Here is a 26,275-nt window from a genome sequence, read left to right on the forward strand (position 1 = left end):
GCCACATGCCTGCCTACCCTTCAATCACTGTCAAAGTGATAATTTCAACAATAATATGTTTCTTTTATTGTGGGATTCTAAACACCAAGTGCTGTTTAAACATTAAACTGAATTGTTTATGTTAGTGCTGTATTCAGTGTGTCATACATCAGGCCACTATAATCTCCCATGGAATGTAAAAATTCTGTCATGAATCATGGCTTGTATATCGGAAATTACTGTAATTTTGATTGGAAATTACAGAGCTCTTGAAATGTTTCTAATTATGATAGAATGTTGCAGCAGCTTCCAACCTGTGTGCTCCTCGGATGTCTTTATTTACATGTTAAGACTTGGGGTTAGAGAACTGTCCGTTTTCTGCACCTTCCCCTTTCCACTGCAGTTCTCTGTGAAGCTAAGGTATGAAGCCAGTCTATCAGCCTGCATAATTTTGTTCTGATCTGATTTGTGCAATAGTATATTTATTTAAGTGCAAAGCCTTAAAATTTCTAGATGGGACAGCTCTTCCAATGCTGACCTTAAAGGGGACAGATAATCAAAGTGAAGCCCAAAAGCTTCCAGAGGATGCAGTTCAGGCTTATTTGAGCACTGGTATAATATTAGATTCTTGTACAAACTTTGCTACCAAGTATAGAAAACAACACCAAACATGTAGTTCTTTTCCCTTTTACTATAGTGATTATACTCATATTTTGAGAGGTTATTTTTCTCCCCAGTTTCAGCAATGCAGTGTTAATTTATGTGTCAAACAAACTTTCAGGTCTGTAGTTAGACAAAGTGTCATTTGTAGTAGAAAGCTGCTTCGCAGAAGTAGCCTCCTAGGTAAACTGGATGTGTTGGGTCTTCTCTAACTAGCTGACTACTAGTCACCCAATTAATAAGCTTTAAATATGCAGCAACGCTACATATATTAAAGGAGATACCTGTACTGGAAAAAAATTCTGCATTGTAGCTTGTCAGTGGTACAGATAAATATTTCCTGGGACAAAAAAGTCTCCCTTGCACAAAAAATAGAGGCTTGTCCAAACATATTCTCTAATAGAACATCTCTTGAGAGAGATTTATTGCTGATATTGTTTTAATTTGAAGATATTAGGTCCATGCTCAGAACTGGAAATCCTGGGATAATCACTTCAAGTTATAGTGAAAAGTCTGAAGGACACATATTAGAAAAAGATACTTTGGTTAACAGTTTTGTTTTCTAAAATGGCTAAAATTCAACATTGCTGGTTTTATCTTATTTTGGAGATAAAAACTTGATTAACTCCTGATTTTATTCTGGAGTTATGACATAAAACAGTACAGGACTTAAACCAGCTCTGTGAGTGGACAAAGGTAGTTGTTTGCTGGAGGGCCTTTTTTATTTTTTTTTTTTTTTTAAGGAACTGATTTGAGGCAACATTAGATTGGATGTCTAAGCAGCCAGCATCTGCAAGGTGGCTGGGCTTGCCTGAGCCAGGAGACTGCAGATAATGTTCTGCTGACTAGAGCACTTAGTACAGGATTGCTATTAAATGATGCGCTACAGGAGTTTCTATTTGGGTAGAGCCAAGGTAAAAAAAGAGCATCTTCCCCTGTACTGTGTTAGTGCCTTTGGCAAGAGTGGAACTGGAAATCCTGGGATAATCTCTTCCAGTCACTCTTATAGTGAAAAGTCTGGAGGACACATACTAGAAAATAATGCTCTGATTAACACTTTTATTTTTAAATCCTCCTGAATGACAGAGAACTGGGTGTGGACCTGATGCTCAACAAGCCAGCTGGCTGCCAGGGCCCGGTGTGACAGAGGTCGTGGCACAGGCAAGGTCAGGGTGACAGGATCAGGCAAAGGTTTGCACTTTGCTGGCACCTTGTTGGCTTTCCCAAAGAAAAAGACTGTCTGGCATATGGGTTTGAACGGGTTTGGGGACTTAGCTCTAGGACATTCCTTCAAATGTCAAATTGTTTTTCCATGTAGATATGAATGCATTCTGTATATTTTTTAAGTTTCTATGTTTTTAAGGATTGATACGTTATGTACAGAGTAAATTCAAATTCTGTTAAATTCAAAATACATATTTTTAAATGTAATATGGTTGTACTGAGGAGCTAAGGAAGATACTATAATTCGAATTGCTGGAATACATCATATCTTTGGGGAGTTTTAGAACTGTAACTGGCAAAGCACCTAATATCAGTGTTTCAGATGTTATGTTTGTATTGTAAGTTGTCTGTCTAATAGGCCTGCATATTTGTTTTAGATTATGTTGAAAAGAGAGCTTTGGAAAAATGCATGCAAAAGGAAGACAGAAAGGTTTACTAAGTGTTTTGTCTCTACTCCCAGGTCGTATCTTTTCAGTAGTAGGATGGCAATGCTAACAGTATTATTTGCTAAAATTAAATCAGCACACCTGAATAAGTCTAAATCAAAAGAATCCACACATATATAAAATTGTATGGCATACGTTACCTTTATGATACAATATGTTTCATCTTATTGGATTTTTATTAAATTTATGACCTAACAGTCTGATTCAAGTAATTATGGAAGAATGTTCTTAGTAAAAAAAAAGGTTGATTTGTGTAATGATCATTAAGGCATCATGGTTCAGTAACTGTGCAGTGGTTACAATGTTCTCATGTGGGAGCCAGGGATGAGTTTTTTTCTTGATGGTGACAGATGCTGAAATCTAATTTTATTCCATAAAAGCAGGCAAACAAACAAACAAAACCCCCAAACCTAAGAGCCCTGAGAGATAAGGCAAGTAGAGACTTGTAGTGTTTCTGCATGTTTGCTGTGTTTTGAGAAGTTATATTTATGTTATGGCTTATCCTGAAAAGCTGTGGCCTGCCCATGCTAGGCCTGAGCAGGGAAAAAAGCAAAACTTTGCTGAAATCTGCTTACAGTGCTAAAGCTTTCTTACATTTAAACTGCATTTTACAAAAACTGAATTAAAGTAATATCAAGCTCCATACTTCTGAGACTCCCATGCACTACAGTGTAAGGCCATTAGCCTTAACTATTTACCTTAACAAGTTTACTTTATAGTAGAATAAACAGGTGATATCAATACTCTTCTGTAGTGTCAATTTTGCTGATGGCTCTTCATGATCACGTAGATGCCGAATGCCCTCCCTTCTCACCAAATAAAAATGCCTGTATGTAGAAGGTGAGACACTTGGCTCTCACAAAATCATGCTTTGACTTTAATTTTAGAATAAACCAAATAGAATACTACCCATATCTCAGAAACCTCAACTAATCATATAGAATTTTGACCTGTTACTTCTGAGCTGTTGCATTATGTGGCCCCATTTCCTGTCCTCCTGCCCCTGCCTTTCACTTTGGTGAGGCAGTTAGCCCCTTGGAAACTAGTTTCATATGCAAAGCATGTAGATAAAACCACTGATTTCAGACCATGCTAGAGTCCATCCTAAGCCATTGGGCAAGCATTTTGTGCAGTGGTATTTTATTAGAAGTGTTTGACTTTTTCCCTTTGTACGCACCCAGAGCGTCCTCCTCCAAGAGGCTGCATGGGAAGATCCAGGGGTTTGGCACTAGGCAGAGCATCCAGCACTCAGGAGTAGGTGGGAAGGAGTTAAATGGGAAGGGACTGCTAAACACTGGCACTAAAATTGCTTTTGGCATGCAAATACCATGCTTTTCCTGACATAAATATTTTCAGAATAGGCCATTAGAGTTCAGGTATATAAACCCCTGCTTTTACTGGAAATTTTAATGTTGTAGTAAACCTAGAGATTTATAGTGAAAAACTGATGTCTGTTATCTCATTTTTATCTTTTTAACCAGCAGTTTTATAAATGCTATATCTTTGATCTGGGTTTTTCCATCTAGAGACTAAGCCATATACTCTAATAGGAAAGTCATTTTTAAACAGCTTCCCACACTGAACAAGCACGGTATTGTGGATCTGGCACGGAGATGTAACATGCCATTACCGCAGATATAGAACAATCTATTCAACTATTTTCCAGCGGGAGGAAGAGAAACCTTTTTATCACCAAGAATAACCCTCTGGTAATAATGTGGCTTTAGGAGGGGATCCTGAAATTTATTTCCAAAGCTGTTTCCTCAGGGCACTGCACCTCAGGCTGCCCAGTGGGGTCCAGTCTGGGGGGCAGGAGGTGCTCGGTCCTTCACCTGTCACCGAGCGTCTCTGTCAAGTCCTCTCCTGCCTTTGTTTCCTTCAGAGCAGCTGAGTCACTTCCTGGGTTTAAATCTTGGCTTCAAAACCTTCTCCCCCCCCCCCTTCCTCAGTGTACAATGGATTCTCTGTGGAGTGGGGAGGGATGCTGCACAGGGAGACGCGAGGTGGAAACACAATGTACTCTGAGGTCTGCCGTTTCACAGGACCACCTGGAAATAAACCCTTTGCCCCGGTGCAAAGGCAAAATAGAAGTTAGAAAACATTAGCTGCAGAAGTACACCACACAACAGCATCTATTTTTTTATTTTTTAATTTTATTTTCCTCCCCCCTCGTTGCCTGGGGGTAATTGCTCTGGCAGTTGAAGAGGTGCCATGAACAGCAGGAGTCAGGATGGGATCGGGTGTCAGCAGGGTTGTGAGAGGAAGAGTGTGAACTGAGAGAGCAAGATGGGCTTTTGCATGCAATCGAGAATTGCCCCATAAAGCAGCGTGTCATTCAGTGAAACTGTGAAACTTGGCAGATAGAGCTGATTTGTTTCTTTCACAAAATATCGAGTTACAGTCATGGTGTGTTCTGTCTTGCCCAGGTTGGAGGGAAAAATATTTGCAGGTTTACACTGGGAGAAAAAAATGAATGCTTCAGGTCCTTCCTCTGCCCCATGTCCTAGTCTCTTTTACAACGTCTCTTCTCAGAAATACAGGTTAAAATCTCAGGAAATTTCCTTAGGGGTTTTTTTTCTGTTGGTTGATTTTGTTGTTTGTTGTTTGGTTTTTTTTTAAATTAATTCTCGAAAGTGGGTATAAAAATTAAGTCTAGTTGAGTGTCTTATCACTTGATCTGGGTAGACCCGAAAAAGGGCTGGCATTGATCCATATCACACATTATTGGTAAGACTTTTGTTGAGTGGGTTAACTTTGGAGAGCCTTGGGTTCCAGGTAGTAAGGAATAGGCAGCAATTCCTTGAATCAAGAAAGAAGCACTGAAGAGAAGCCACCTTAAAATCTTCAAGGTGGTTCACATCCACGTGCCCATGTAAATCTGCATAGAGGAGGGGAAAAAAGGCATTAAAACCTGAAATAATTCAAGCCAAAGAAAAAGGTACAGAATGGAAAATACTTAACTGGTAAGAGGATTATATTGACCTCTTCAAAACAGCTCCTTGGGGCCAGGCAGCCCTTTCAACACCTAAGGCAAAGGCTGGATTTGTTGACACACCGGTGAGAAAGTGTGCTTCCTGAGCCTGCTTTACACATGGGGTCAAATCGGCCACAACTGGAGGTTCCCAGCCAGACGGGTGGCAGAATGAGCTCTTTAAACACTACTGTTTCAAGGATTGGTAGCAACTTCAGGAAAGGGAGTGTGTTTGAGCCCTAAGGAGAGCTTCCCTGGAGGGATGCGATGCACACCTGCCCTGTGCTAGTTGGGAGTTAATGCTTAACGCTCCTGTGGCCACAGACTGCGGTGCATCCCTGGGAGGCGCTGGGGCTGGGAACGCTCAGTTCCTGGCAGGATGCAGCCCACAGGTGTCCAGAAACAGCAAAGTGGGGGGTGGGTCTTGGTTGGATGTTTTTTGTTTGGTAGAAAGAGCATGAATGTGTGAGAGAAGCCAGGATAACTACAAGTTAAAGTCATTAAATGTACAAATGAAAAAAAAAAAAAAGCCAAGAAGAGAAAGCTCTTTACAAAATATAAAATTATGTTAAAGCAGCAAGACGGCACAACATAAGGAATGTTTGGTACATGTTATTGAAACTGAAAAATCAGAGTATGGAATGAATTATAATTTAGCATAATCCATAATTTTACAGCTTTCATTTTGAATTATTTATCTTATATGATTTGATTAAAGATAAAACTGGCTGACAGATCTCTAACATCTCTGCATGTCTTAATGACAAATGAAAAAACTCCACATTATAACTTCACCATTTAAAAAATTTTTATTTGTATTGTTTCTATGTAGCTCCCTTTTATTTTTGAAGCATATTTCAGCTACACAATTGTGTACACACGATTCCATAACCCATCAGGCTTCAGTGTTGCCTCAGTACCTCTGATTCAGTAAATCAGATCATAGGCAGCATGCTGTCATATAATAAGGTGTCTGATCCTTATTACCAGTTTGTTGATGCACAGACTCCTTCAAATTGACCATTGCAACACATGGTTTCCCCTGAAACTAGCTGTGATAATTAGCGTGGCTCTAATGAGACAGAATGTCACTGATCTTGTGCTGAACTGTCGAGTATCGACGCTACGGATGGGAACTGTCAAAGCTTGCCATCTGTGACAGAGCTTGGCATATTCCATTTGCAAGGTAGAGCATGCTCAATAGACTGTTTTTAAACAAATGGTCCATTTCTTGATTAGGGCTCTGTGTTCTGTTACTGTGGAAGACTTTATATCATAGTTAAACTTTTTGCCTTTTTTCCCCCTTTTTTTCTGCTAAGGTAAGCTCATTAGGAAATGGAAATCTTACTGATTCTGTTAGATTTTTGGGGAGACCTGGGGAGGAACTGATCACATATTTCTTCTTCTTCCTTCCCCCAGTTATCTTATGGTAGTTCTTCTAAGGCTAGCAGCCCCACAAGCCTTTTATCTGATTTTTTTAAGCATTGAGGGATAGGCATGGCATAGTTTTGAAGTATAGAGGAACAAAAATTAAAAAGTCTCAGGTGACGTACAGCAGGAACACGTGCACCTGGGATAAAAGATTGAACCAGTCAGGAGAGTCGGGCACCCAGGCTCCCGGGACTGGCCCTGCAAAATGCCATGCAAAAAGTCCAGCGCTGCTTATCATTTCAAAATATGCTTTGTTGCTTTTTATTTCCTCCTTCTCTGGCAGACCACACAGGGCTTGTTCTGAAGAACATTTTCACTAATCTGATCAGGCAGCCAAATACGCCGGGAAAACTGCTTTAATGATCCCACTAATTACCTCAAGTCAATATGAACTGTATTATTAGACTGAGGGAAAATATTCCATTAGGTCTCCCCCTTGGGAGTTTCTCCGCTTTGTGATGTCACTGAAGCCTTCGCCCTCTCGCTTGTAATTAATTTTATTTACACACGCAGGCACGCACAAGGTCACACCTGCACAACCGGAGCTGGCCAGGGAGCTAGTGGCACTCAGGCTTAATCAGATCTGTCATAATTACCATTCTGCATGTTTCTGACACACGCTGTGAAATATTTCAATTTAACTGCCGCTACCAGCACAACCAGATGTAGTGTGAGTGTGGCTGCATTGGAAATATTATTCCTCAGGATAAACTCTCTCCTCCTCCTTTTTCCTCCCACCCCCTCTCCCTTTTACAGCTAATGTGGCACAGAAGCTGATGTATCCTGTAAATCTTGAATGCAGCGCTAGATTGATAACAGCAGATTAGACAGTTTAACCACAAACAGCTTGTTCATTTTTCACAAATGAAAACCACATGTGGTGTAACTAAAATTTCAGGCTCTTTTTTTTTTTTTCCCCTCCTCTTTGGTTGTTGTTTCCTTTTGTGTGTGCGTGTGTGTGTGTGCACGTGTTAAGGTCTGCCTTTTACTGTAAAGGGGTGAAATAAAAGAGTAAATATATAGGAGGGGTAGAGACACTGCTGTCTTTGGAGATTATTTCTCCCTGACCTTTATTAAAAACCTTCATTACTTTGGCAAAGAAGTCAGATACCGCATGGGGATTTGTCACTCACTCTGAGACTTCCTAATCTCTGGGTTTTATGCCCATTTATTAAAGAAGTCATCCTACTGTGCTGGTTTTCAAAATAACATGCCAGCAAACACCTCGCTTTAAGAAGCTTCTGACAAAAAAGGTAGTCTTCACTGCTACCTAGATTTAGCAGAAATAAAATTTTTTGCCAAGGTTTTTCACCATGGATTTTGTCTTTTTGCTAACTCTTCTCTCTACCTCTTCCTTTGGGGAAAAGATTCTTTTTAAAAAAGAATCCTCAAAGTGTTCAGAATTTTGGCAAATGGAAAATTGATTATTTTTTTATTAAAACATTCCAGTATTTCTTGTGAAAACAGATTACGAAAAATGAAACTACATGTTGTCTGTGAATTGTTTTGGTTTTTTTCATCATCTTTCCCTAGTTAAACAGCCTTCAATACTTGGTGTTTTTTTCAAACCATGTAATCTTTAGTAGACCACTGTTGGCTACTTTTTCTACACAAAGAAAAAATTAATGCAACTTTGATAGAAAGTTTTAATTATAAGATTCTAAAACAATTCTTACAGCAAGGAAAAAAAACCAATCAATGTGCAGAAAGCAACTGAGTAGATTCCCCAAAAGCTGTTGCAGGTATTGTCAGGCAGGAGGACTGGTGCAGTGCATCAGATAGAAATTCATCAAATCTGTAATAAGACTTCCAGGAGAGGTTTAAAAAGAAATATTAGCTTTAGTAAGACATTGTTTTATCCATTGCCAGTGATTTGTAATGCAGGGGCAATACCAAAACCACACAAGACAGGGAGCTAAGATAGTGTTCAAAGTCAGTCAGAAGAAGGTGAGCAGGAAAGATTTTGAAGGCCACTGAAGGCATGGTTTGTAGCAGAAAATTTGGTTATGTAGATGGCCTCCCAGGCTACTGCAGAGAATTAAAGACCCATACTTGTACACTTGGCCAGGAGTTACTGCATTACTGGTTCTCTAGAGCTCAGCTGGAGTAGGTTGGTGCAGGTGTGCCTTCTGTGTCCCTCATCACACGGCAGTGCCATCTCCGTTAGTGACTCCCCTAGTGGCCATGCAGACCCCAAACAAAGAGAAAATCTTGTCCTAGAGGTACAGCCAAAGCCCTGGAGATTCTGTGGCTGCTCCTTAAAAAGGAGCTGAACTAAGACGAAGAGGAGAGGAGGAAGGGCTCATGTTGGATGAGAAAATGAAATGAACCGTCAAGATTCTTGCAAGGATCTGGAAATACAGCTCTCATTTCTTTGCAAAGCCATTCAAAAAATGTCATGCAATTGGGAAGCACCAGATTGCCAAAAGAAAAAAGCATGGCATCCTCTCCCACCTCCGTTGAGTCTTTTATTTTTTAGGGTTTTTTTCTTAGGTAAAGGTGTTTCGGTTCCTACACTCCAGATGCATGAATCAGCTCTTCCCCAGGCAGCACCTGCTGTCTGCCTGACAAGAGGTGCTGTTTCTGGCAGGATGGATTTTCTTAATCTCTCTTCCTACTTTCTATACCCTCACCTTCTGTTTTGTTTTCCTCTCACCACCTCCCCTTATTCCTCTCATTACAGATCTCCTTTTAGTCCTTCTTTGACTTTTTTTCCACCGCTTCCTGTCCCTTATACACCCTCACCATCCACTCTCACTCCATCTGACTCTTTCTCCTGCCCTACCACTGTCCCCTGGCTGCTGGAGTCCCATCCCAGGCACATCCCCCCCCACACCATCCCTTTGTACAAGTATCCCCTTGTACATGGGGCACAGTGTGGGCACCCTATGCCTTTGACCTTTACTGGGCTGGTCACCAGCACTACTGGCTTTGTGGATGAAGCATCATTCCTTTCCCTACGTGGTGACACGGATTTGGCCAGGAATAGAGCCATACTCTTGATTTCTCTGTTTGCTTGTGCCTGCTGTGGGCAGATCACTGATTCAGGAGGCTTTTGAAGATTGAGCATATCAGTGTTTTAACTATTAAAAAAAAGGAGGAAAGTTTGAGTGAGCTTTATGAGAGTTAATGACAGACATAAATGAAAACAAAGCTGTGGTGGCTGAGGTGAAGAGGAGGCTGAGGAGTTAGCGAGCAGCCTGTGGTTCCCGGTTGTGGGGGAAGCAGGGTACCAAGTAAACAGCGCAGAAAACAAAAGCAAGCTCAACCCGTAACTAAACAGGAAATGACAGGGTAAAATTCCTGCTGAAAAAACGAGAGGTGCTAAACATGTAACTGCAAAGAATAAAAGCATCTTATGCAAACACAAGTATACAGTAACAGTCCAAGAAGCAATTTGTTAAAGGAGTGACAAATTACAAATCAGGTGAAGGGCTGCTGGGTAAAGGCAGGAGTAAGAAATAATAGATATGTGTTTTCTCCCTTAAATTGAGTAATTCAAAACACATAACACCTGAAAGAATGTTACAGGATTTCTAGGTGGAAGGTGAGAAAGATGATGTTCTGTTCCAGATAATTTTTAATTTCACTGATCCTAGCAATTTCTCATTGCATCTGTTTTTTTTTTACTTTCTTCAAATTTAGCTTCTAAGTCAAACTTCAGATTTTTGGTTGTGAATTACCTCAAACTGTTGGCATCTAATGAGCAGTCTTGGGCAGGCATGCAGCTACCTAAGTGAGGAAAAATTCTGATTTGCAAATATTTATCTAATTTGAAATCTGCCAGATTCTATCTGTTATTCAGGAGTCATTTTCATTTTTATTGCTATTCCATTTGAGAAGCATATGAAAATAATGTTCAGGATCATTGTAAAGCAAAGATATTTGGACTGAGTGGTCCTTAGCAGAATTCCCTGAAGTTTTGGACCCCAAATAAGCAAGATTTTCACACATATCCATTAATGTCTGGTGCTTAGCACTCTAGTACATACAGCATGCAGTAGAAAGCTCTACTGATACAGGAACTTTCCACTATTTATGTAAAAGCAGATATTTTAGGGAAAAAAAGCTAAGAAGGGTTTAAATGAGATTCTTTTTATTTTTGCTTTGGGGCAGCCAGTTTGCTTTACCTCAGAGAAATCATTTGCTTCTCTCATTTATTACAATGAGAGAGTCTAAAAGGATTGATATTTTTCACCTGGGGAACAGGATGGGAAGGATCATGAGAGGAAGAAGCATTCTTTCTCCATGCAGCCCCTGATTTAAGGGCAGAAGGTAGTGCCAAAACTGCTGCCTGGAAATATGGCTAGGGCTGAGATTCAGGTGGGCTGGCACTTTTCTTGGCCAGCGAGGAAAAATTTAACCCTAAGAACTGCTACTGCTCTCTAGGAACTTTTCCCTTGTGGTTGTTCTTGATCTCATCCTGACAGCAAACTACTTGAAACACTCTTGTGTTGGTTCCCACCCAGGAGTGAGAAACCCAATGTCTCCAGCTTCCCTTTTGATCCAGCTTTCCTATTGCTTTAAGTCAGTGCAACATGCAATCATGCTACAAATTTTTTAGCTTTCGGAGGGCTTCGCTGCCTTTTTTTTTTTCCGTGGGTCAGACAGACGCTTCTGGCTGGTCCCTCCTCATTTGCTGGGAGGCATCTATCTCTCACAGGTATGGATTTTAAAGATTTTTTTTTTTTAAACTGCTTTGAGATAACGGACGTTACTAATTTTCTGACTGGTTCCGTGGTTAAAAAAATCTGCAGGAAAGTCAGAGAAAAGTTTCTTTTCAATTTACTTAAGACTCCCCTCACCCTTGACATTATCAGAGCATTAAGTGATCTTCCTTGTAAAATTGAAAGCGGCAGAATTCAGCTTAACTGCAAGAGACAAGAAATTTTCCCAGAATATTTAAATGTCTAATTCAAATCTATATGAAAACCTTAATTTAAGCTGTGAAAATGTGAAGGGATGTCTGAGAATGTATTTGAGCTGTGTATGTTTTGGAATGATGTCACTTGTTGGAACATCTTGTCAGCTGAACTGAATTTACAGTGAAGTCCAAATATCTGTGAGCCTGTTATTCCTCAATGTGTGGAAGATCTTCCCCTGATCCAAAATGAATTCTGGAAAGAAAAAAACATGTGACAAGAAGCCACAAAATTAAATTGCTCCGTCTGGGATATTATAATATAAAAAAAAAGTATCTAACAACATGATAGGCAGACATCTTTGACCCTATGGCATTTTTACTGGAGGTCTTTCCCCCAAAGCAAATGTTAAATCTCTGTAAGCAACTTAATAGCAAACATTTGCTGTTCATTTGTAAACTGATAGTAGTAAAAAAGATTTTTAAAATTGCCAAGCTCTTTCTATTAAAGACTCTAACTAAACTGCAGATATGGCTGCCATGCAAAATTGATTGCATGTTTAAGAATAGGTAAATGTGGGCTGTTAAGGGTCATGGCTGGATTTAGGATTGTATTTACTTTCAAGGGACACGTTGGTATTGCATTGAAATCAGTATTTCTGTCTACTTAAATAAAAGATAAAGGGCCCTATATTGCCAGTCACCCTCTGGGAAACCCACTGACCCATTTCATGTGACCATATTATAAAAAGTAATGTACCAAACTAAGTGACTTATGTAATAATTAGTAGGTGTTTTTCCTTGTTTAGTTTGAGGGTTTTTTACTGTTAAGTCCATTTTTGTCAGACATTATCTTGCAGTTACAATAACAATTGAATTGTGTGTGTGAAAGAGGAAGGAGCCGGACTAGAGGAGGGCAGAGTAAAGCTTCACCCCTTATTTTTTTGCATCTGTTACTTTTCCCCCTTCTTTTTACATATGAATGTAGTTGCATTTTATGTAAGATTTTCAAAGGTGTCCTCATTGTGGTTTTGATTAGTGCATATGGTTATCTATCACTACTAGGCAGTTGAAGGCAATACTGTAAGAAACATATACTTGAACAAGGGAAAGACAAGGTGGAGGAAGCTGAGAGCAGAGGAACTAAGCTTGGGAGAAGCCCTTCATTTAGATTATTGAATTCTCTCTGGACTCAACTAAAAAGTAATGATACGTATGTTTTCAGTCAGGTTTAGAGTTGCAGGTTAGGTTTTTCCTTTCCATGAGCTGGTGGTATGTCTCCAGTGCTCATATACTGGGAACACAGCAACCAGTTTTGATATACCCTGGGACCTTAATGCAGCAAGTTTTTGGAAGCACTGGCTTTTAGCCACTCACAGTGGCTCCAGATAGAAGCAGAGGTCCAATACGTCAGACAAGACTGTGGGAGCAGAACAACAGCTCTCCAGATCATTTTTCTTCTGTATTTGTTTGCTGCTTGTCATTGAATTTTAGAGATTGTTTTAGCAAGTTTCTTTTTCCTATTTGTTTGTTTGAATGTTTACAATAATAGATGTATAAAATATATAAAACACGTATTTAACTTTTAAATGCTACAGCTAGAGAGAAGAAAAGGCAGAGGGATGAAGAGATGTTAGGAATCCTTTTCCCCTAAAATACCACTGAAAAATTGTGGTGAAATGCCATCAGTATCACTGCTAGCTGTTTGGTTATTTGTTTTCCACCACCCAGAGAAAAGGTGGAGATAACATCCAGACAGATGGTGTAGCTGAATAATGGGTAGGATAAGAAAGTTAAGGAAATGGCATAATCTGTTTCAGTATTCTTCAAAGGAAGTTTTTCCTGCCAGTGAAGTTAACCTCATGAAAAGCCCTATGAGGTTGTGGGGTTTTCAGTTTGTTTGTTTTGCTAAATCTCATCTATGATGATGGCAGATACAGATTTACTTAAAATTCACATCTGGCTTCCCTTTTCAACGTTCTAGTAATGAAAGCCAATAAAATAGATAAACCAGAAATATACAGAGATAAAGGTTTCAAACTTTGTCTGATTTAGGGGAATGCTCAAAGGCAAAGCCTGAAACTTAAGGCTGATTAGTGTAAATAAAATACTAAAGCAACCATCTTTCTAGGGAAACTTATTATCACTTTAGGCCACACATCGAGAAGATCTCTACGCATCTTCTGGAATCAGCTGAAAACCAGGTTTTGCTTCTTGAATTAAAGATAACACATTTTTTTTCAGAAAAAGAGAGAAATCCCAAAGTATTGAACATTCACTGCAATTTTTAAAATTTAAAAAGTATGTACCTCACAGGAGGAAGTCAGTGTTTATCATTTCTTGAAAATATAAGCTAAAATGAAAAGACTTTCACTAACAAATATGTTGGTCAGTATCAAAAAATTACTAATTCTTGTAGATTATTCATTTTCACAAGTTTTTATAAAAATACCAATTTAGTAAACTTCAGTTCTTCTGTGAAGTATTCAGGTCTATTCAGCTTTGCATAGGAGATAGCCAGGACACTGAATTTTAGGAAAGATAAACCTGCAGTTAGGAAATTTCAGAAGAACATCTAACTCTGAAAAGGATCTTCTCATCATCTAGGCTTGTTCCCATGGCTGAACCCACAGGTATTTCATGCAGAAAGAAGTCAAATTTAACTGATTTCGGCCTGAAAATGAATTTTTAATCAAATGCTCTGTTCTTACCATGTGGTGGGTATTGCCAGTTATATTTTTTTGGATAATACAAATGTAACACAAACAGCTTTTCCCAGATTAACTAAAGCAGCATCCATTGTTACTTATTTGTTGTATCTGTTTGTGCTAAAGTGAAATTTGCTTATTTTTGCTTCTCAATGCCATGTGCATAAGTTTACTGATTTAGATCTCCCTGAATTTTTGATCTTGTTGAACACTGTGAGAAATCTCAGTTGAAGGATTTAATGCATTTTCCAATCAATATGTAGGGGAAATTTGGCCTTATCAATTTAAATGCTGGAGATCCTTTCATTGCATTATGGAAGAATCTTCTCTAAGCAGAGATTATTCTTAAGAACTTCATAACATTTAAAGGTTAATATGTTAGGTAAAGAACAATATCTTAAGACAAACATTTTTATTACAGGACATGAAGGGATTGTTCTGATTAAATTACATGATTATTTGAATGGGAAAGAAGACAAAGTGCATCATTTCTTGCCCTCAACTTTAATGCCTTTAATCAAATAATGACCTTCTGGAAATAGTTAATTTTAAGCATTTGGAAAGATCAATACCACTTTGCCACCAAAAAATGGCCCAGATGATGAAATTTGATGTATTTAAAGTACCATTTCACCCTTTTAACCTAGTAAATAATTTAAAATGCTTTCAGTACTTCTTTGCTACCATTATGTATCTCACTCAAAGTATTATGACTTTTCCAAAAGCAACCTTTCTGTGCATTGTGCAGCTTACAAGTTTGATACTAAAGACTTAGACTGTATGCATATATGGCAATGGCTATGTCGGCCCTTTTTCTTCCCTTCTATATGTGGATTCTGTTTTGAAAAGAAATAGAAATAGCTAAGGTGAACACAGTCATTTGGAACAATCATGAGATTGTTAAGCAAGCTGGATTGCTTTTGAAGGGGAAAAAGTCAATATTTAAAGTTTAGTCCATGCATTCTTTTCCTTTGTTTTGTCTATAAGCTTTCCTGTGAAAGGTGAAGGATTTGGATTGCTCAGACAATTAAGAGCCCATTTTACCAAGTGTAATTTCATATCTGCATTCTATAAACTGGAGTGCCTTCAGCATTGTAAATAAAAAAAAATTGCCCTCTATTAGCGTGTTTGTGGGCAGATTAAAAACAGTCTTCATTAGCATAAGTAACACTTACAGATTCTTTTAAAAGTAGGAAATTATTTGTTGAATGATAAATTGCTAGCTTTCTAGTTAGTTGCTGAAAATGTGCTCATTCAAAATGCCTACTTTAGTTTAGTCTACAATACTCATTTTTTTTTAGTTAGAAGTACTGTTTAATGGATTATGTACTTAGCCTTTGTTCACAGTAGATGCTGAAATGCAATTCACTCTTTCTGCTAAAATGTTTGTATCAAATACCTCCCTATTTAGACTCATTTCTTTTAACACCATATATTTTTATTATACTATATGCCCCAGAGAATGATACCAAATAATCTTAGATATACTATACCAAAAAACAACTGATGATATCTTAGCATTGATACTCTAAAATGTTTTGCCTTCTTAGATTCAAATTACAGCCTTTCTAAAAAATGCTGAAGTCTTTGTTATTCTGTAAGAAATATTAATCATTTGGCAAATTATTGCCACTGTAACAAATTGACCAAACGTGTTCAATTGCTCTACTTTGAAACCTTTTCTTCCCAGACTAGATATGTTTGTTGCTGATTTGGAAAGCTTTGGCCAGAGACCATTTTTCATGAGTGTAATGTTATCCTCTTTGATCTAATTAGGGGAGGTATTTACACCTTAAGTGCATTTTTTTTTCTTTTAATAAGAAAGATACCAAAATGTTTGTTAGAAACTATGTGAAAGAGCAGAAGATTTTATTTAAACACAGCACAGGTCAGGCTGAATAAAATAGCATTTGGATCTATAGATAAAATGCATAGATGCTTTCTTTAAAATAAGCATGCTTATGGGTATTGCAGAGCCTAAGTTTTGGCAGTTATCCTCTTTGCGCTTTTTATGCAATAGTTTGGCAGTTCGGCTTTCACAGGTTTTTTTCCTCTAATGTCTTGTGTTTCTGTACTAAATCCCTATCAGAAAACCAGACAGAAGACTCTTATTTATTTTAAATATCTTAGGTTTAGCATCTTTTTTTTTTTCACCATTTTCTTGCTTACTGTAGCAAGACCTTTGCAGATGGTACTTGGTTACTTGAAAGTGCATAACAGTATTTTCTTTGTAGCAGATGGATTTAAGACTTTTAGTTCCCAATAAATGTAGGTTTACAATACATAACTTTACAGGATTTGTGTTGTATATAACAGGTTTGAACATATTATCTCAGAATTCATCTGCATGGCATTTTCAGCTTATCCAGGGCCCATGCCAGTATTTTAAGTAATAGGGAGAGCATAGTGATTGATAGCAGCTAAAGGCGTGATTTTGAATAGAAACAAAGGTTTTAGAACAGAAGGTGTCAAATTAAACTTTGTCAGTTTGAAAAGTAGTAACATCCTGAAAGTTCTCCAAACATATTTACATGTGGCTAATGTTTATATTTTGCTTTGTACTCTCTTTATATTCAGTGTAATGTTGCCTGGCAAATTTACTCTGTTTTAAAATCAAGGTTGTTCCCAATGTCACTGCAGAGTTTTTGGGGGGTTTGCCTTGCTGCATAAATGTATCCACTTCATTATTTTAAGTCTGTTTTTTTAACAATGTAGCATATATGCTGTATAAACCGGTTGTGATCTAATCTGAGTTATAAATATTTCCTTATTATTTTGTTGCTGCTTCCTGTAAGACGATAAAGTTGGGGGGGAGGGGAAACAACCATGAAAAAAACCCCAACAAAAAACAGAAAACACACCAGTGGCTCAAGCCCTCCTTCAGAACAAATTGTTTGAACTAGGCAGAATTTGCTCTAGACTTAAAAAAGCATAAGAGGAGAAAAATCAGCCCTGTTGCATTCACTTGTAAATTTGACTCCATTATCTGCAGCAGTTCATGCTTTTTTAGATCAAATGGAAACAAAAACTTTAAATTTTCCAGAACTTAAAAGTCACCATTAAAAAAGTCTGGATGATTAGTTTCCCTAAATTTTATAAAAATGTTTCATATACTCTCATTTAGCTGACTTTTATTAATGAGTTTTATTTTACATACAGAATTCTGAACCTGAAACTAAATGAAATACTTTTCATTTGTTTGCTTGTTTTGAACCAAAAGAAAGAGTATTGGTATAAAGTCCTTAGTCTGTTAACAAAGAAAACCCCTACAGCCTCTCTTACTGACCATTCACTATCTTTTCTGAGAACATTGGTGAGATCAACTTTCATAAATATGTTCCGAAATAAGCAATGAAGACCAAAAAATTGTTTATATCTGTGTAATTATAGAAGAATTCAGTTGGTTGTTTCCATATTGTCCGTCATATGTTTCATGAGAGTGTATCTGCTTCTTTACAAGTGTGACAAACCCGGTGGAATAGAGGCATTTTGGAAGAACAGCAATGCATTCTGTGTACCCTGTCAAAAGCGTCTGTCTTCAGTATCTCAAAATTGCTGCTTCCCTGAAAGGCTAGAAGGGACCTGCTTCAGGTTAAAATTAATCAAATAATTTTAGATAAGAAGTTAAAAGTATTATTTCAGTGCAAAAATTGACAGAAAAAATACTGGAAGTACAATGTTAGCCATCAATAATTAGTAAAAATAAGGTCTCATCTAGTAAATATAGAAACAGAAAAGACAGTGAGGAGAGAAGGTGTTTCTTAGCTAACCAAAACTGTTGTTTTGAAGTATGTTTAATCAGTGTAAAATGTGATTGCCTAGGAATTTTTTGCTACTGGACATTTTTTAATTATAAAGAGTTTCTACTGTCTTCTTTCAAAAAAACCCAAAAACCTCTGATGCACATGCTCAACAGACAAAATATGTTCAGCTTCTAAATGCATGGTGCAACTTCCTTTCCAGTCTGTCTGTACGCCTTAAAGAGGTGTCATGGGAGGGGACAGGTTGGCTTTTTTTGTTGTTCTGATTTCACCAAACTGTCATGATAGTCAGCTCTGCTCTTTATTTCACCACCATTAGAAAGAGGGCCAACGGTTTCAGTGTGAAACAGTGAAGATTGTAGACAACCAAAAACTGCTTTTCAGTTAAAATATCTAGATTCGTTTCTCTTTATCATCTTCTCATCTCCTGTCATCCCCAACAAGCTACCTCTGCTTTCTTACTGCACCTTTTTCAACTTACTGCCAAAAACTAATACTACTGTTGAGCATAAGCCAGCGCGTATCCCCATGGATGCAAGGTGGGCAGAGAACCATGAGCAACACGTTGATTTTGTTAGGGGCATGGAGAGCTTGCCTATTACCCTGCTAACGCATTCCAGTGAGACTCCACAGACCCTTGCTACTGTTTTGAAAGCATGCCATATGTTTCCAGCTGGGACAGGCTGAACGTTGTATGCTCTATATGAAGGCATTTGGCCACGCTTCCCAGTCACCTTGCTGGAGCAAAACCCAGCAGTCTCCTTAGTGCCTGGTCAGGGAATGGGGTGTGCTCCATCCCTGGGGTGCAGGGGAGCTCTTCTGCTGCCACTGTTCTCTTCCCTCTCCCCTCCCACCCTAGCACACCTTGTGAGCAGCTGGCAGATTTTGGCCCCATTTAAATTTTTGCTTTCTCGGCTCTGTTACCACCATCTCTGTAACATTTGTCATTTTGATTGTTTCTCGGGGGCATTTTCTCCTGTGTCATTTGTTCAGTTTTCCTCTTATATCTAAGCGAATATACTTCAAATTTTTATACACACCTCACTAAATATTTTTGTGTACAATATGAATGCATTAAGATTGTTTACTTTCACCTCTTCCTGTCATGGCAATGTTTTTACACTGCATTTATTAACTGTTAGCTAAAGATATGTATGAATGTCTTCCAAGAGAATAGATATCTGTATTGTATCTATGTATCTATTGTATTTATTAGTAAACTAGTCTGGATAAACCATTAATCCACTACCAGCACATATAAAAAGGATCTAAAAGCTTCTGTACATTTATATTATTTGTTGATTCAATAAAATGTCACATTATCTTTCCTACAGCATTAAGAAATAAAATAACATGGACCTAGTTTTGCAAACAGGTCCTTGAAGCCAAAAGAAAGGAAATATGCATGTTTTATACATGTAATATTATGTTTCTAAATTTTAATATACCAGAAAATTTCTGCTGATGCACACTGTCCTAGCTAGAGGGTTTGTGCTTCTCTTTTAAAACTACCAGTGCACAGTTAAGAAAAAAATCCTCAATTAAATTTTAGAGAAGACGTAAGGAAACATTAAATTTTCAAGATTAACTCATATGTCTCTTTCAGAAGCAAATTAGGAAGTGCTGCAGTTCTTGCAGGGGATTCTGTAGCCTTGATATTATGTATTCCAAAACCACGTCTCAGTTAGAGTAGGTAAGCTCTTGGGCACATTGCTGTCTTGTGATGTGGAAGTGGTATAAAGGGTGTATCAGAAGCTTGAGCACATCTTGCTCCCCACCAAACCCTGTATGTAAACTGAGTATGTAAACTCAATATGTAAAACTGAGAGAATGGGGTTTTTCTGGGTCTGTGAGAACAATGTGGAAACAGAGTCATGTATCACTTGAAATAAGTTCACCTACAGAAACACCTTTACTTGTAGCAGAAATGAAGAAGTTGTTACTTGGCTGCACCCGGTCAAAGGATTCCAGTCTTTTGAATGGATGTTAGGGAGCTCCTGTACCACTGTGATTTATGTTAGGCAGTCCAGGCAGATATCTGAAGTACTTCCTTGTTTTGAGTATTAGTACCAGGAATGTAAAACTTGCTCAGCAGACAATGTATTGGCTCCTGAAATATGGTGTCCTTGCTGTCAGATGGGTGTAGCCTTGCATGAAAGAGTATAGGCAGAGCAGAGAGTATACTGGCATTGGTGAACCCCCTGTTCTGAAGCGGGGAGCATGGAAGGGATTCTGCCTTCATCAGCTGGTTTGTGTCTAAGCTAATGAACAGCAGCACTGTGGTGTGGGACCAAGGGGAAGGTGCTTTCCAAAATACTCGAAGGGTCTGTAAAATAGGAGGGCAGCCTCTCAGCGTGTTGGTGTTCGCTTTAAGCCCAGCCTGCACAATGAAAGCACTTTTGTATCAAGGGAGAGCATGACAGAATGCAGTGCCTCTAAAATACACATTTTGCCCTCATTTTGCCACTCACAAAGTGAGGAAAAAAACTAATGTTTTGCTGGTGTTATCTTCAAGGGGTGGCTCTGTGAGCTGTTACGTTGGAAAGAAGATCCCTCACCAGAGAACAGGACCCTCTGGGAGAATCTCTCCATGATCCGAAGGTTCCTCAGTCTTCCTCAGCCTGAACGCGATGCCATTTATGAACAAGAAAGCAATGCAGTTCATCACCATGGTGACAGGCCTTCCCACATTATCCATGTGCCAGCAGAACAGATTCAGGTTAGTTTACCTTGGCCAATCCCGCAGAGCGCTAAGTAAATAAAGCTTTAAACAGAGCAAAGGAAATTAGTGTTTCTTTCCTCCCAGCCAGGCTAAATGCAGGTCTCCTGGTACAAGATAAGAGCACACTGCCGTCCACCACTGGGGTTCAAAGGAGACCATGCGACCACCCACAGTTTTTGTTTCGGTTCGGTGGTGTTTTGCGTGTGGTGCTAGTGCAGAGGCAGTTCTGTGCGGGCAGGGAGAGCCCAGCGTTGGCTGTCCCTGGCTGGACAGGTACCAGGGCCAAAAGGCAGGGCCGTGTGGCACTGCTTGTCAAAGGTCTTCCCAGCAAAGCGGGAGGACCTTGTTGCGCTGGTGTTCAAAAACTAAGCAGGAACCCCTCAGCAGTGATCGCTCGCTGCCAGGTAGGAGAGAGGGGAAGGGGATTCCTCATCCCACTTTAACCCCAGCTGAAACTGGGGTGAGTCAATATTTGTTTGTTTTTCCTTCAGAGCCCCTCTCCCACCACCCTTGGGAAAGGAGAGCATAGAGGCGCTTTCTTACCAGGCCTGCTGACCGCTGGACCTTGGCTGGGTGCTGCTCCGCAGGTGAGCTGGCACAAGGGCACCATGTCAAGGAGAGACAGGAGGGGATGCAAGGCCCACGCCGTGGGGCTTAGAAACAGCTGCCTTCTGTTCCAGGGCATCTCTGGCAGTGCCCCCTCCTCCAGGGGCTGCACATACCCTTTTTGCTCAGACAGCCGGGAGCAGAGCTGGCTGTTTTGCTGAGCTTTGTAGCCCAGGTTGTCAGTAGGGACTGCTGTCTCTCTGAGCTGGGGACTCTTTAATCGCTTCTCACAAAAGGCCTGAGGTCAGTCTTGTAACTGCTCCTTCTTAAAGGGCAGATATAGCCCCATGCTTTCCCAACCTCAGCTGAGACCCTGTGTATCATTTGTATTACCTATACAGAAAAATATTTACAAAGCTAGGAAGGATAGAGTTATCTTGCAGCCAGAAACAACATGAGTGTATATTAAAGATAAAGCAAACTGAATAAGACAATCCCTTAGGATATCAAGTACTAAAATAATTGTGAAAGCCTGGAAACTTGCTGTTTGATTTAGCAAAAAGAGAGAGAAAGATCTATATTAAGTAATAAAACAGCACTTGTTTGAAAATGTACATTGTTTTTAATAAAATCGCTTCTTAAGGGGATAAAAGGAGAAGCTTATGAACAGTATAAACATTCAACCACTATGCCACTTACTTAGATTTTCTTGCCTTGTTGATAAAAGTTGTGTGTTTGATCTCACAAATATTATTCACATAGGCAGTTGCATTGTAATCTCTTAATATGACTTGTAAGAGTAAGGATTGGGAGATTGGGCCTGAGTTTTGTCTCCGTTCTTGTACATAGTAATTGTTGTAGATGCATAAATATGTAGCTCAGACTCAAGTTTTCAAACTGTATATACAAAGCCTCCAGTCTTGTAAGAATTCAATATTGGGAGTAGTCTTGAATCTCTTTAGGATTGGAGCCTTGAATGGGACTGCTCACAGACCATAAAACATGAAAGGGCAGGAATAAGGATGAGGAAAGAGCCCTAATTCCACTAGCATTTGTGTCAGATCTTAGAATCTGAAGATCACTTAAAGCAGTAGCTTCTAAAAGGGTTGTGAAGATTTCTGCGAAGCCTCCACAACCACAAGTGGCCCTACGAAAGTGGACAGAATTATCCTTCCAGTATTTATATATATTATTTATTTATACCATTTGTACAGCATTTTGTGCTTCTTAATGTCTCAAAGAGCTGCAACTGGGAGCTTGGAAACTGCTACCAACACACAAAAAATTGTCGAGGGGAGACGCGCAAAGGGAAATGAAATTTAGTGATAGCAACTGCTTGTTTTGCTGCAGTTGTTTTTTAATAATAACTGGTGGTTTGTACCATATGACAAGAAATTTGCTGATCCAAAATATCTTACTAACCAGTGCTTCCTGTGCTGTGCAGCAAAAGAACTGTCAACACAAACAGTAGCTGATAAATTTACTTTTGATTTTAAACATGATCTTATAGTGTGCTGTACTCTGGTGGTAGATGAGAAAAACATTTCTGTCCCTAGGGCTCAGTGCCTCACCTTTTAAGAATGTTTCTGAATCCATGCTTGCAAAATTTCATTTTAAGCTCTTGTTAATTATTTACATCATAATTTCCTTTATCTTATTCTTCTGATGTGCATACTGACTCATTTTTATTGCCTGAGTTTTTGGAATGCAGCATGTTCCCTTCTAATAATAATAGTGCAACTTATTTAGAGCTTTGCATCTTAGCGCTTTATAAATATTAACTAAATAATCCCCAGCACAAACACAGAGGCAGGTAAATAGGTCTGTTCCCTGCTTATACTTTGGGATACAGGCAACACAGACCTGCTCCAAGACCACAGGCAAGAAAGGTCAGAGCCAGAAGGGGAAGTAGAGATTTCCTACCTCCAAATCTCTTTGTCCTTGCCGAGGCTGGGTTTGACAGGGTGACATTAGGCGCTCCCAGCCAACGCATTCTGTTGTAATGTTTGCAAGTTTGACGAGACTTCAGTGCATGCTGAGGTCAGATCAGCAGTGAGATATTTCCATACTTAGCTAAAATGCTCTCCTTCTCCCTGATTCCCCGGTCCCTTCGTCTAGCTATTGCTAGAGATTTGCAGCCCTTGTTTTTGGGCAGCAGCTGCTGTTGCTGGCAGAGCTCTGGCGTGTTTGCCCTCATCTGGCACTTTTCTCACTTTGCCCTTGCTACAGTTCTGGATAAGCTGGTCAAGTTAATCCTATACCATGTCACCTACTTAGCATTTTGTCTTGTCTGCACTTGACTCATGAAGCATGTTCATTAAAATTTGTCAGCTAAACCACACCGATGTTGTATCATCAGTGATTTCAGTCAGACAAAGCTAGGGTGTTCTTTTCATTCTTTCTTTTTTTTTCCCCTTCCTTTTTGTTCTTTAAACTTACTAAGCCTTTGTTTGTAGCTTTGCAATTTCCCCCCCACACCCCCGGGATTTTCTTGGTAACAAAATATGAGCAAGAATTCATATACAAAAAAAATGCTGTTCTTTGTCTTGCAGCAGCAGCAGCAGCAACAGCAACAACAGCAGCAGCAACAGCAACAACAACCAGGTCCCAGACTACCCCCAAGGCAACCAACAGTAGCATCACCAGCTGAATCTGAGGATGAAAATCGTCAGAAACCCCGACCGCGAACAAAGATTTCTGTTGAGGCCCTAGGGATCCTACAGAGTTTCATACAAGACGTAGGCCTGTATCCAGATGAAGAAGCAATCCAGACTCTCTCCGCTCAGCTTGACCTGCCCAAGTACACCATTATCAAGTTCTTTCAGAACCAGCGATACTATCTCAAGCACCATGGGAAGCTGAAGGACAATTCTGGTTTGGAAGTGGATGTTGCAGAATACAAGGAAGAAGAGCTGCTCAAGGATTTGGAAGACAGCATCCAAGACAAAAATGCAAACACGCTTTTTTCAGTTAAACTAGAAGAAGAGTTATCAGTAGAAGGGAACACAGAGATTAATGCTGAATTGAAAGACTGATCTAAAAGTATAATTTTCTTTCAACAGTGCCACTGGTATTTACTAATGAAATGAAAATTCCATCTTGCGTTCTGTCAAAAACCTTTATTATTCATTGTTTGGCCAATGAATCTTCCAAAACTTGCACAAAAGTTGAAAAAAGGATAATGCAGACTGCACTAGATGTTTTACTCTGTTTTACAAACTGCTTCGCAGCAACAGATGAAGCGTTGAGGATTGTTTGATATTAATTTGTGTTCACTGGATACACTGTGAGTGTACCCAATAAGCATGATACCAGTGATTTTGATTCTGGAGCCTTCAGACAAGCATTACAACTTTTGTGATTTACTGTTTTTTTTGTTTCTGTTTTGTTCTTGTTTTTTAATTATTACTGTAGCACTCCACACTTGATCTTTGGAAACTCACATTTATTTAAAAAAATAAAATAAAAAGAGTTTGTTACTCTTGTTCTATTGTATGTTACAAAAGAACTATAGACTGTGGAATGCAGTTTAAAGATAACATATGCCAACAAATGCCTTGTATTATATGGCACTGCCGTAATTCAGATTTGTTTTCTTTTGGAAATAAAGGTCACTGTATTTTTTTTTCCATTCTCATTGTTACATGGTTTTAAAGAAAATGAAAAAGAAAATGTGAAACACAATTTAGTCCTCATTATTTATTTGTAGATCCTGCAGCATCATGTTGTAATTAATTTTTTTGGAAGTTTCCGTTAAATGTAATATTGCTTCTCTTGTTATCATACTGATATTTTTTTTCTATTTATAAATGTATTTTGATGGGCAGTAAAACAAAGTGTCTTAAAAGTTTTAAATAGAGAAAATGTGCTTTACACAGTTGCCTATAAAAAGTGCTCTATGTTATCCAAGCAATTCATACTATAAGCTTCACTCTTATTGTTGTATGCAATTTTTACTATCATGCAAATAAGCTTAGGTAAATAAAACTAATAGATCACCTTAGAAACTTATGCAATTAATGTGAAAATAATTGATGTTTGCAATGTGTCTTCCTTTGGTTTACAATCAATTTTAAAGCTACAGCTGTATAAATTTTCTGTATAAAGGTGTATTTCTTTTTTATGAGTTTATTGCTATGAAAACACCAGTTATTTTGTTACAGCTGGCTGTTTTTATAAGTGTATCACAATTTTCTTTATGCAGAAATGTTCTGACTAGGAGTGGTTATTGACTGTAACTACACAATTAAAATTGTTTGTATGGTATGATATGGCAGGGTTTGTCTGCGTATGTGTATATCTGGGAGGAATAACCTGTTCCTAGTGCACATCATGCTTTCTTGCCACCACTTTGAAGATGACATTTCAATTGTTCTCCTTTAAAATCACAGGCAGATTTTTTTAATGACCTTCTTAAAATTTGAATTTAGATAACATACTTCAAAAAGAAACCTAGTTTGGTTATGAAAATCATAACCTGTCTTTTCTTGGTTTAAAAACTTGCCTGCCCAACAGAGATAGCAGGATATTATTGAGTCAGAAGGCTATCAGGCATAAACATATTTACAGTTCCTGGCAGTAATGCACTTATAATGGATACAGCTGGTTTTATTTTACACTAGAATTATGCTAACACTGTTCCTTGCACTAATGTATAAACATTAAAAAAAAACATTAATAGCCATAAAGTAAATAGGAAAGATGGGCTTTGCCCATACAGTCCCCTTCTAAGCAAGATTATTTTTAGTGATCATTAATAAGGTTCTTGATAAATTCATAATAATTGGTGACCTCTGAATTTATGCAAGGCTCATGTCTAGGCTAAAGAGCAGTCTGCAGCTGAAAGTTGTGAAGTGCACACTGTTGTTCTCCTAGGAAAGAAACAGCTTATAGCCTGTGTGACTTGGGACTGGAGTTCAGCTCAGTTCTTCTGAAATTAAAGTTTGCAAAACTCAACATGAGTTTC

The 26,275-nt window shown here is 38.7% G+C and overlaps 1 protein-coding gene across 7 annotated transcripts in view; it reads left to right on the forward strand.

Annotated features, from left to right (window-relative positions):
* SATB1 (SATB homeobox 1) overlaps positions 1-25,580 on the forward strand; it is a 92,789-nt gene extending 67,209 nt beyond the window's left edge. For 3 of the 7 annotated variants that reach the window (XM_050305235.1, XM_050305244.1, XM_050305226.1), the window contains 3 exons: positions 20,557-20,760; positions 21,255-21,350; positions 23,862-25,580. In XM_050305235.1, the coding sequence (XP_050161192.1) occupies positions 20,557-20,760; positions 21,255-21,350; positions 23,862-24,344 (783 nt within the window). In that variant the 3' untranslated portion in view covers positions 24,345-25,580. The remainder of the gene's footprint in view (positions 1-20,556; positions 20,761-21,254; positions 21,351-23,861) is intronic. The other 4 variants (XM_050305254.1, XM_050305273.1, XM_050305265.1 and 1 more) reach the window with 4 other exon arrangements.
* Positions 25,581-26,275: the final 695 nt, after the last annotated feature.

Source organism: Myiozetetes cayanensis, unplaced genomic scaffold (genome assembly GCF_022539395.1).
Source record: "Myiozetetes cayanensis isolate MyiCay16 unplaced genomic scaffold, myiCay2020 scf1, whole genome shotgun sequence".
Classification (NCBI taxonomy): domain Eukaryota; kingdom Metazoa; phylum Chordata; class Aves; order Passeriformes; family Tyrannidae; genus Myiozetetes; species Myiozetetes cayanensis.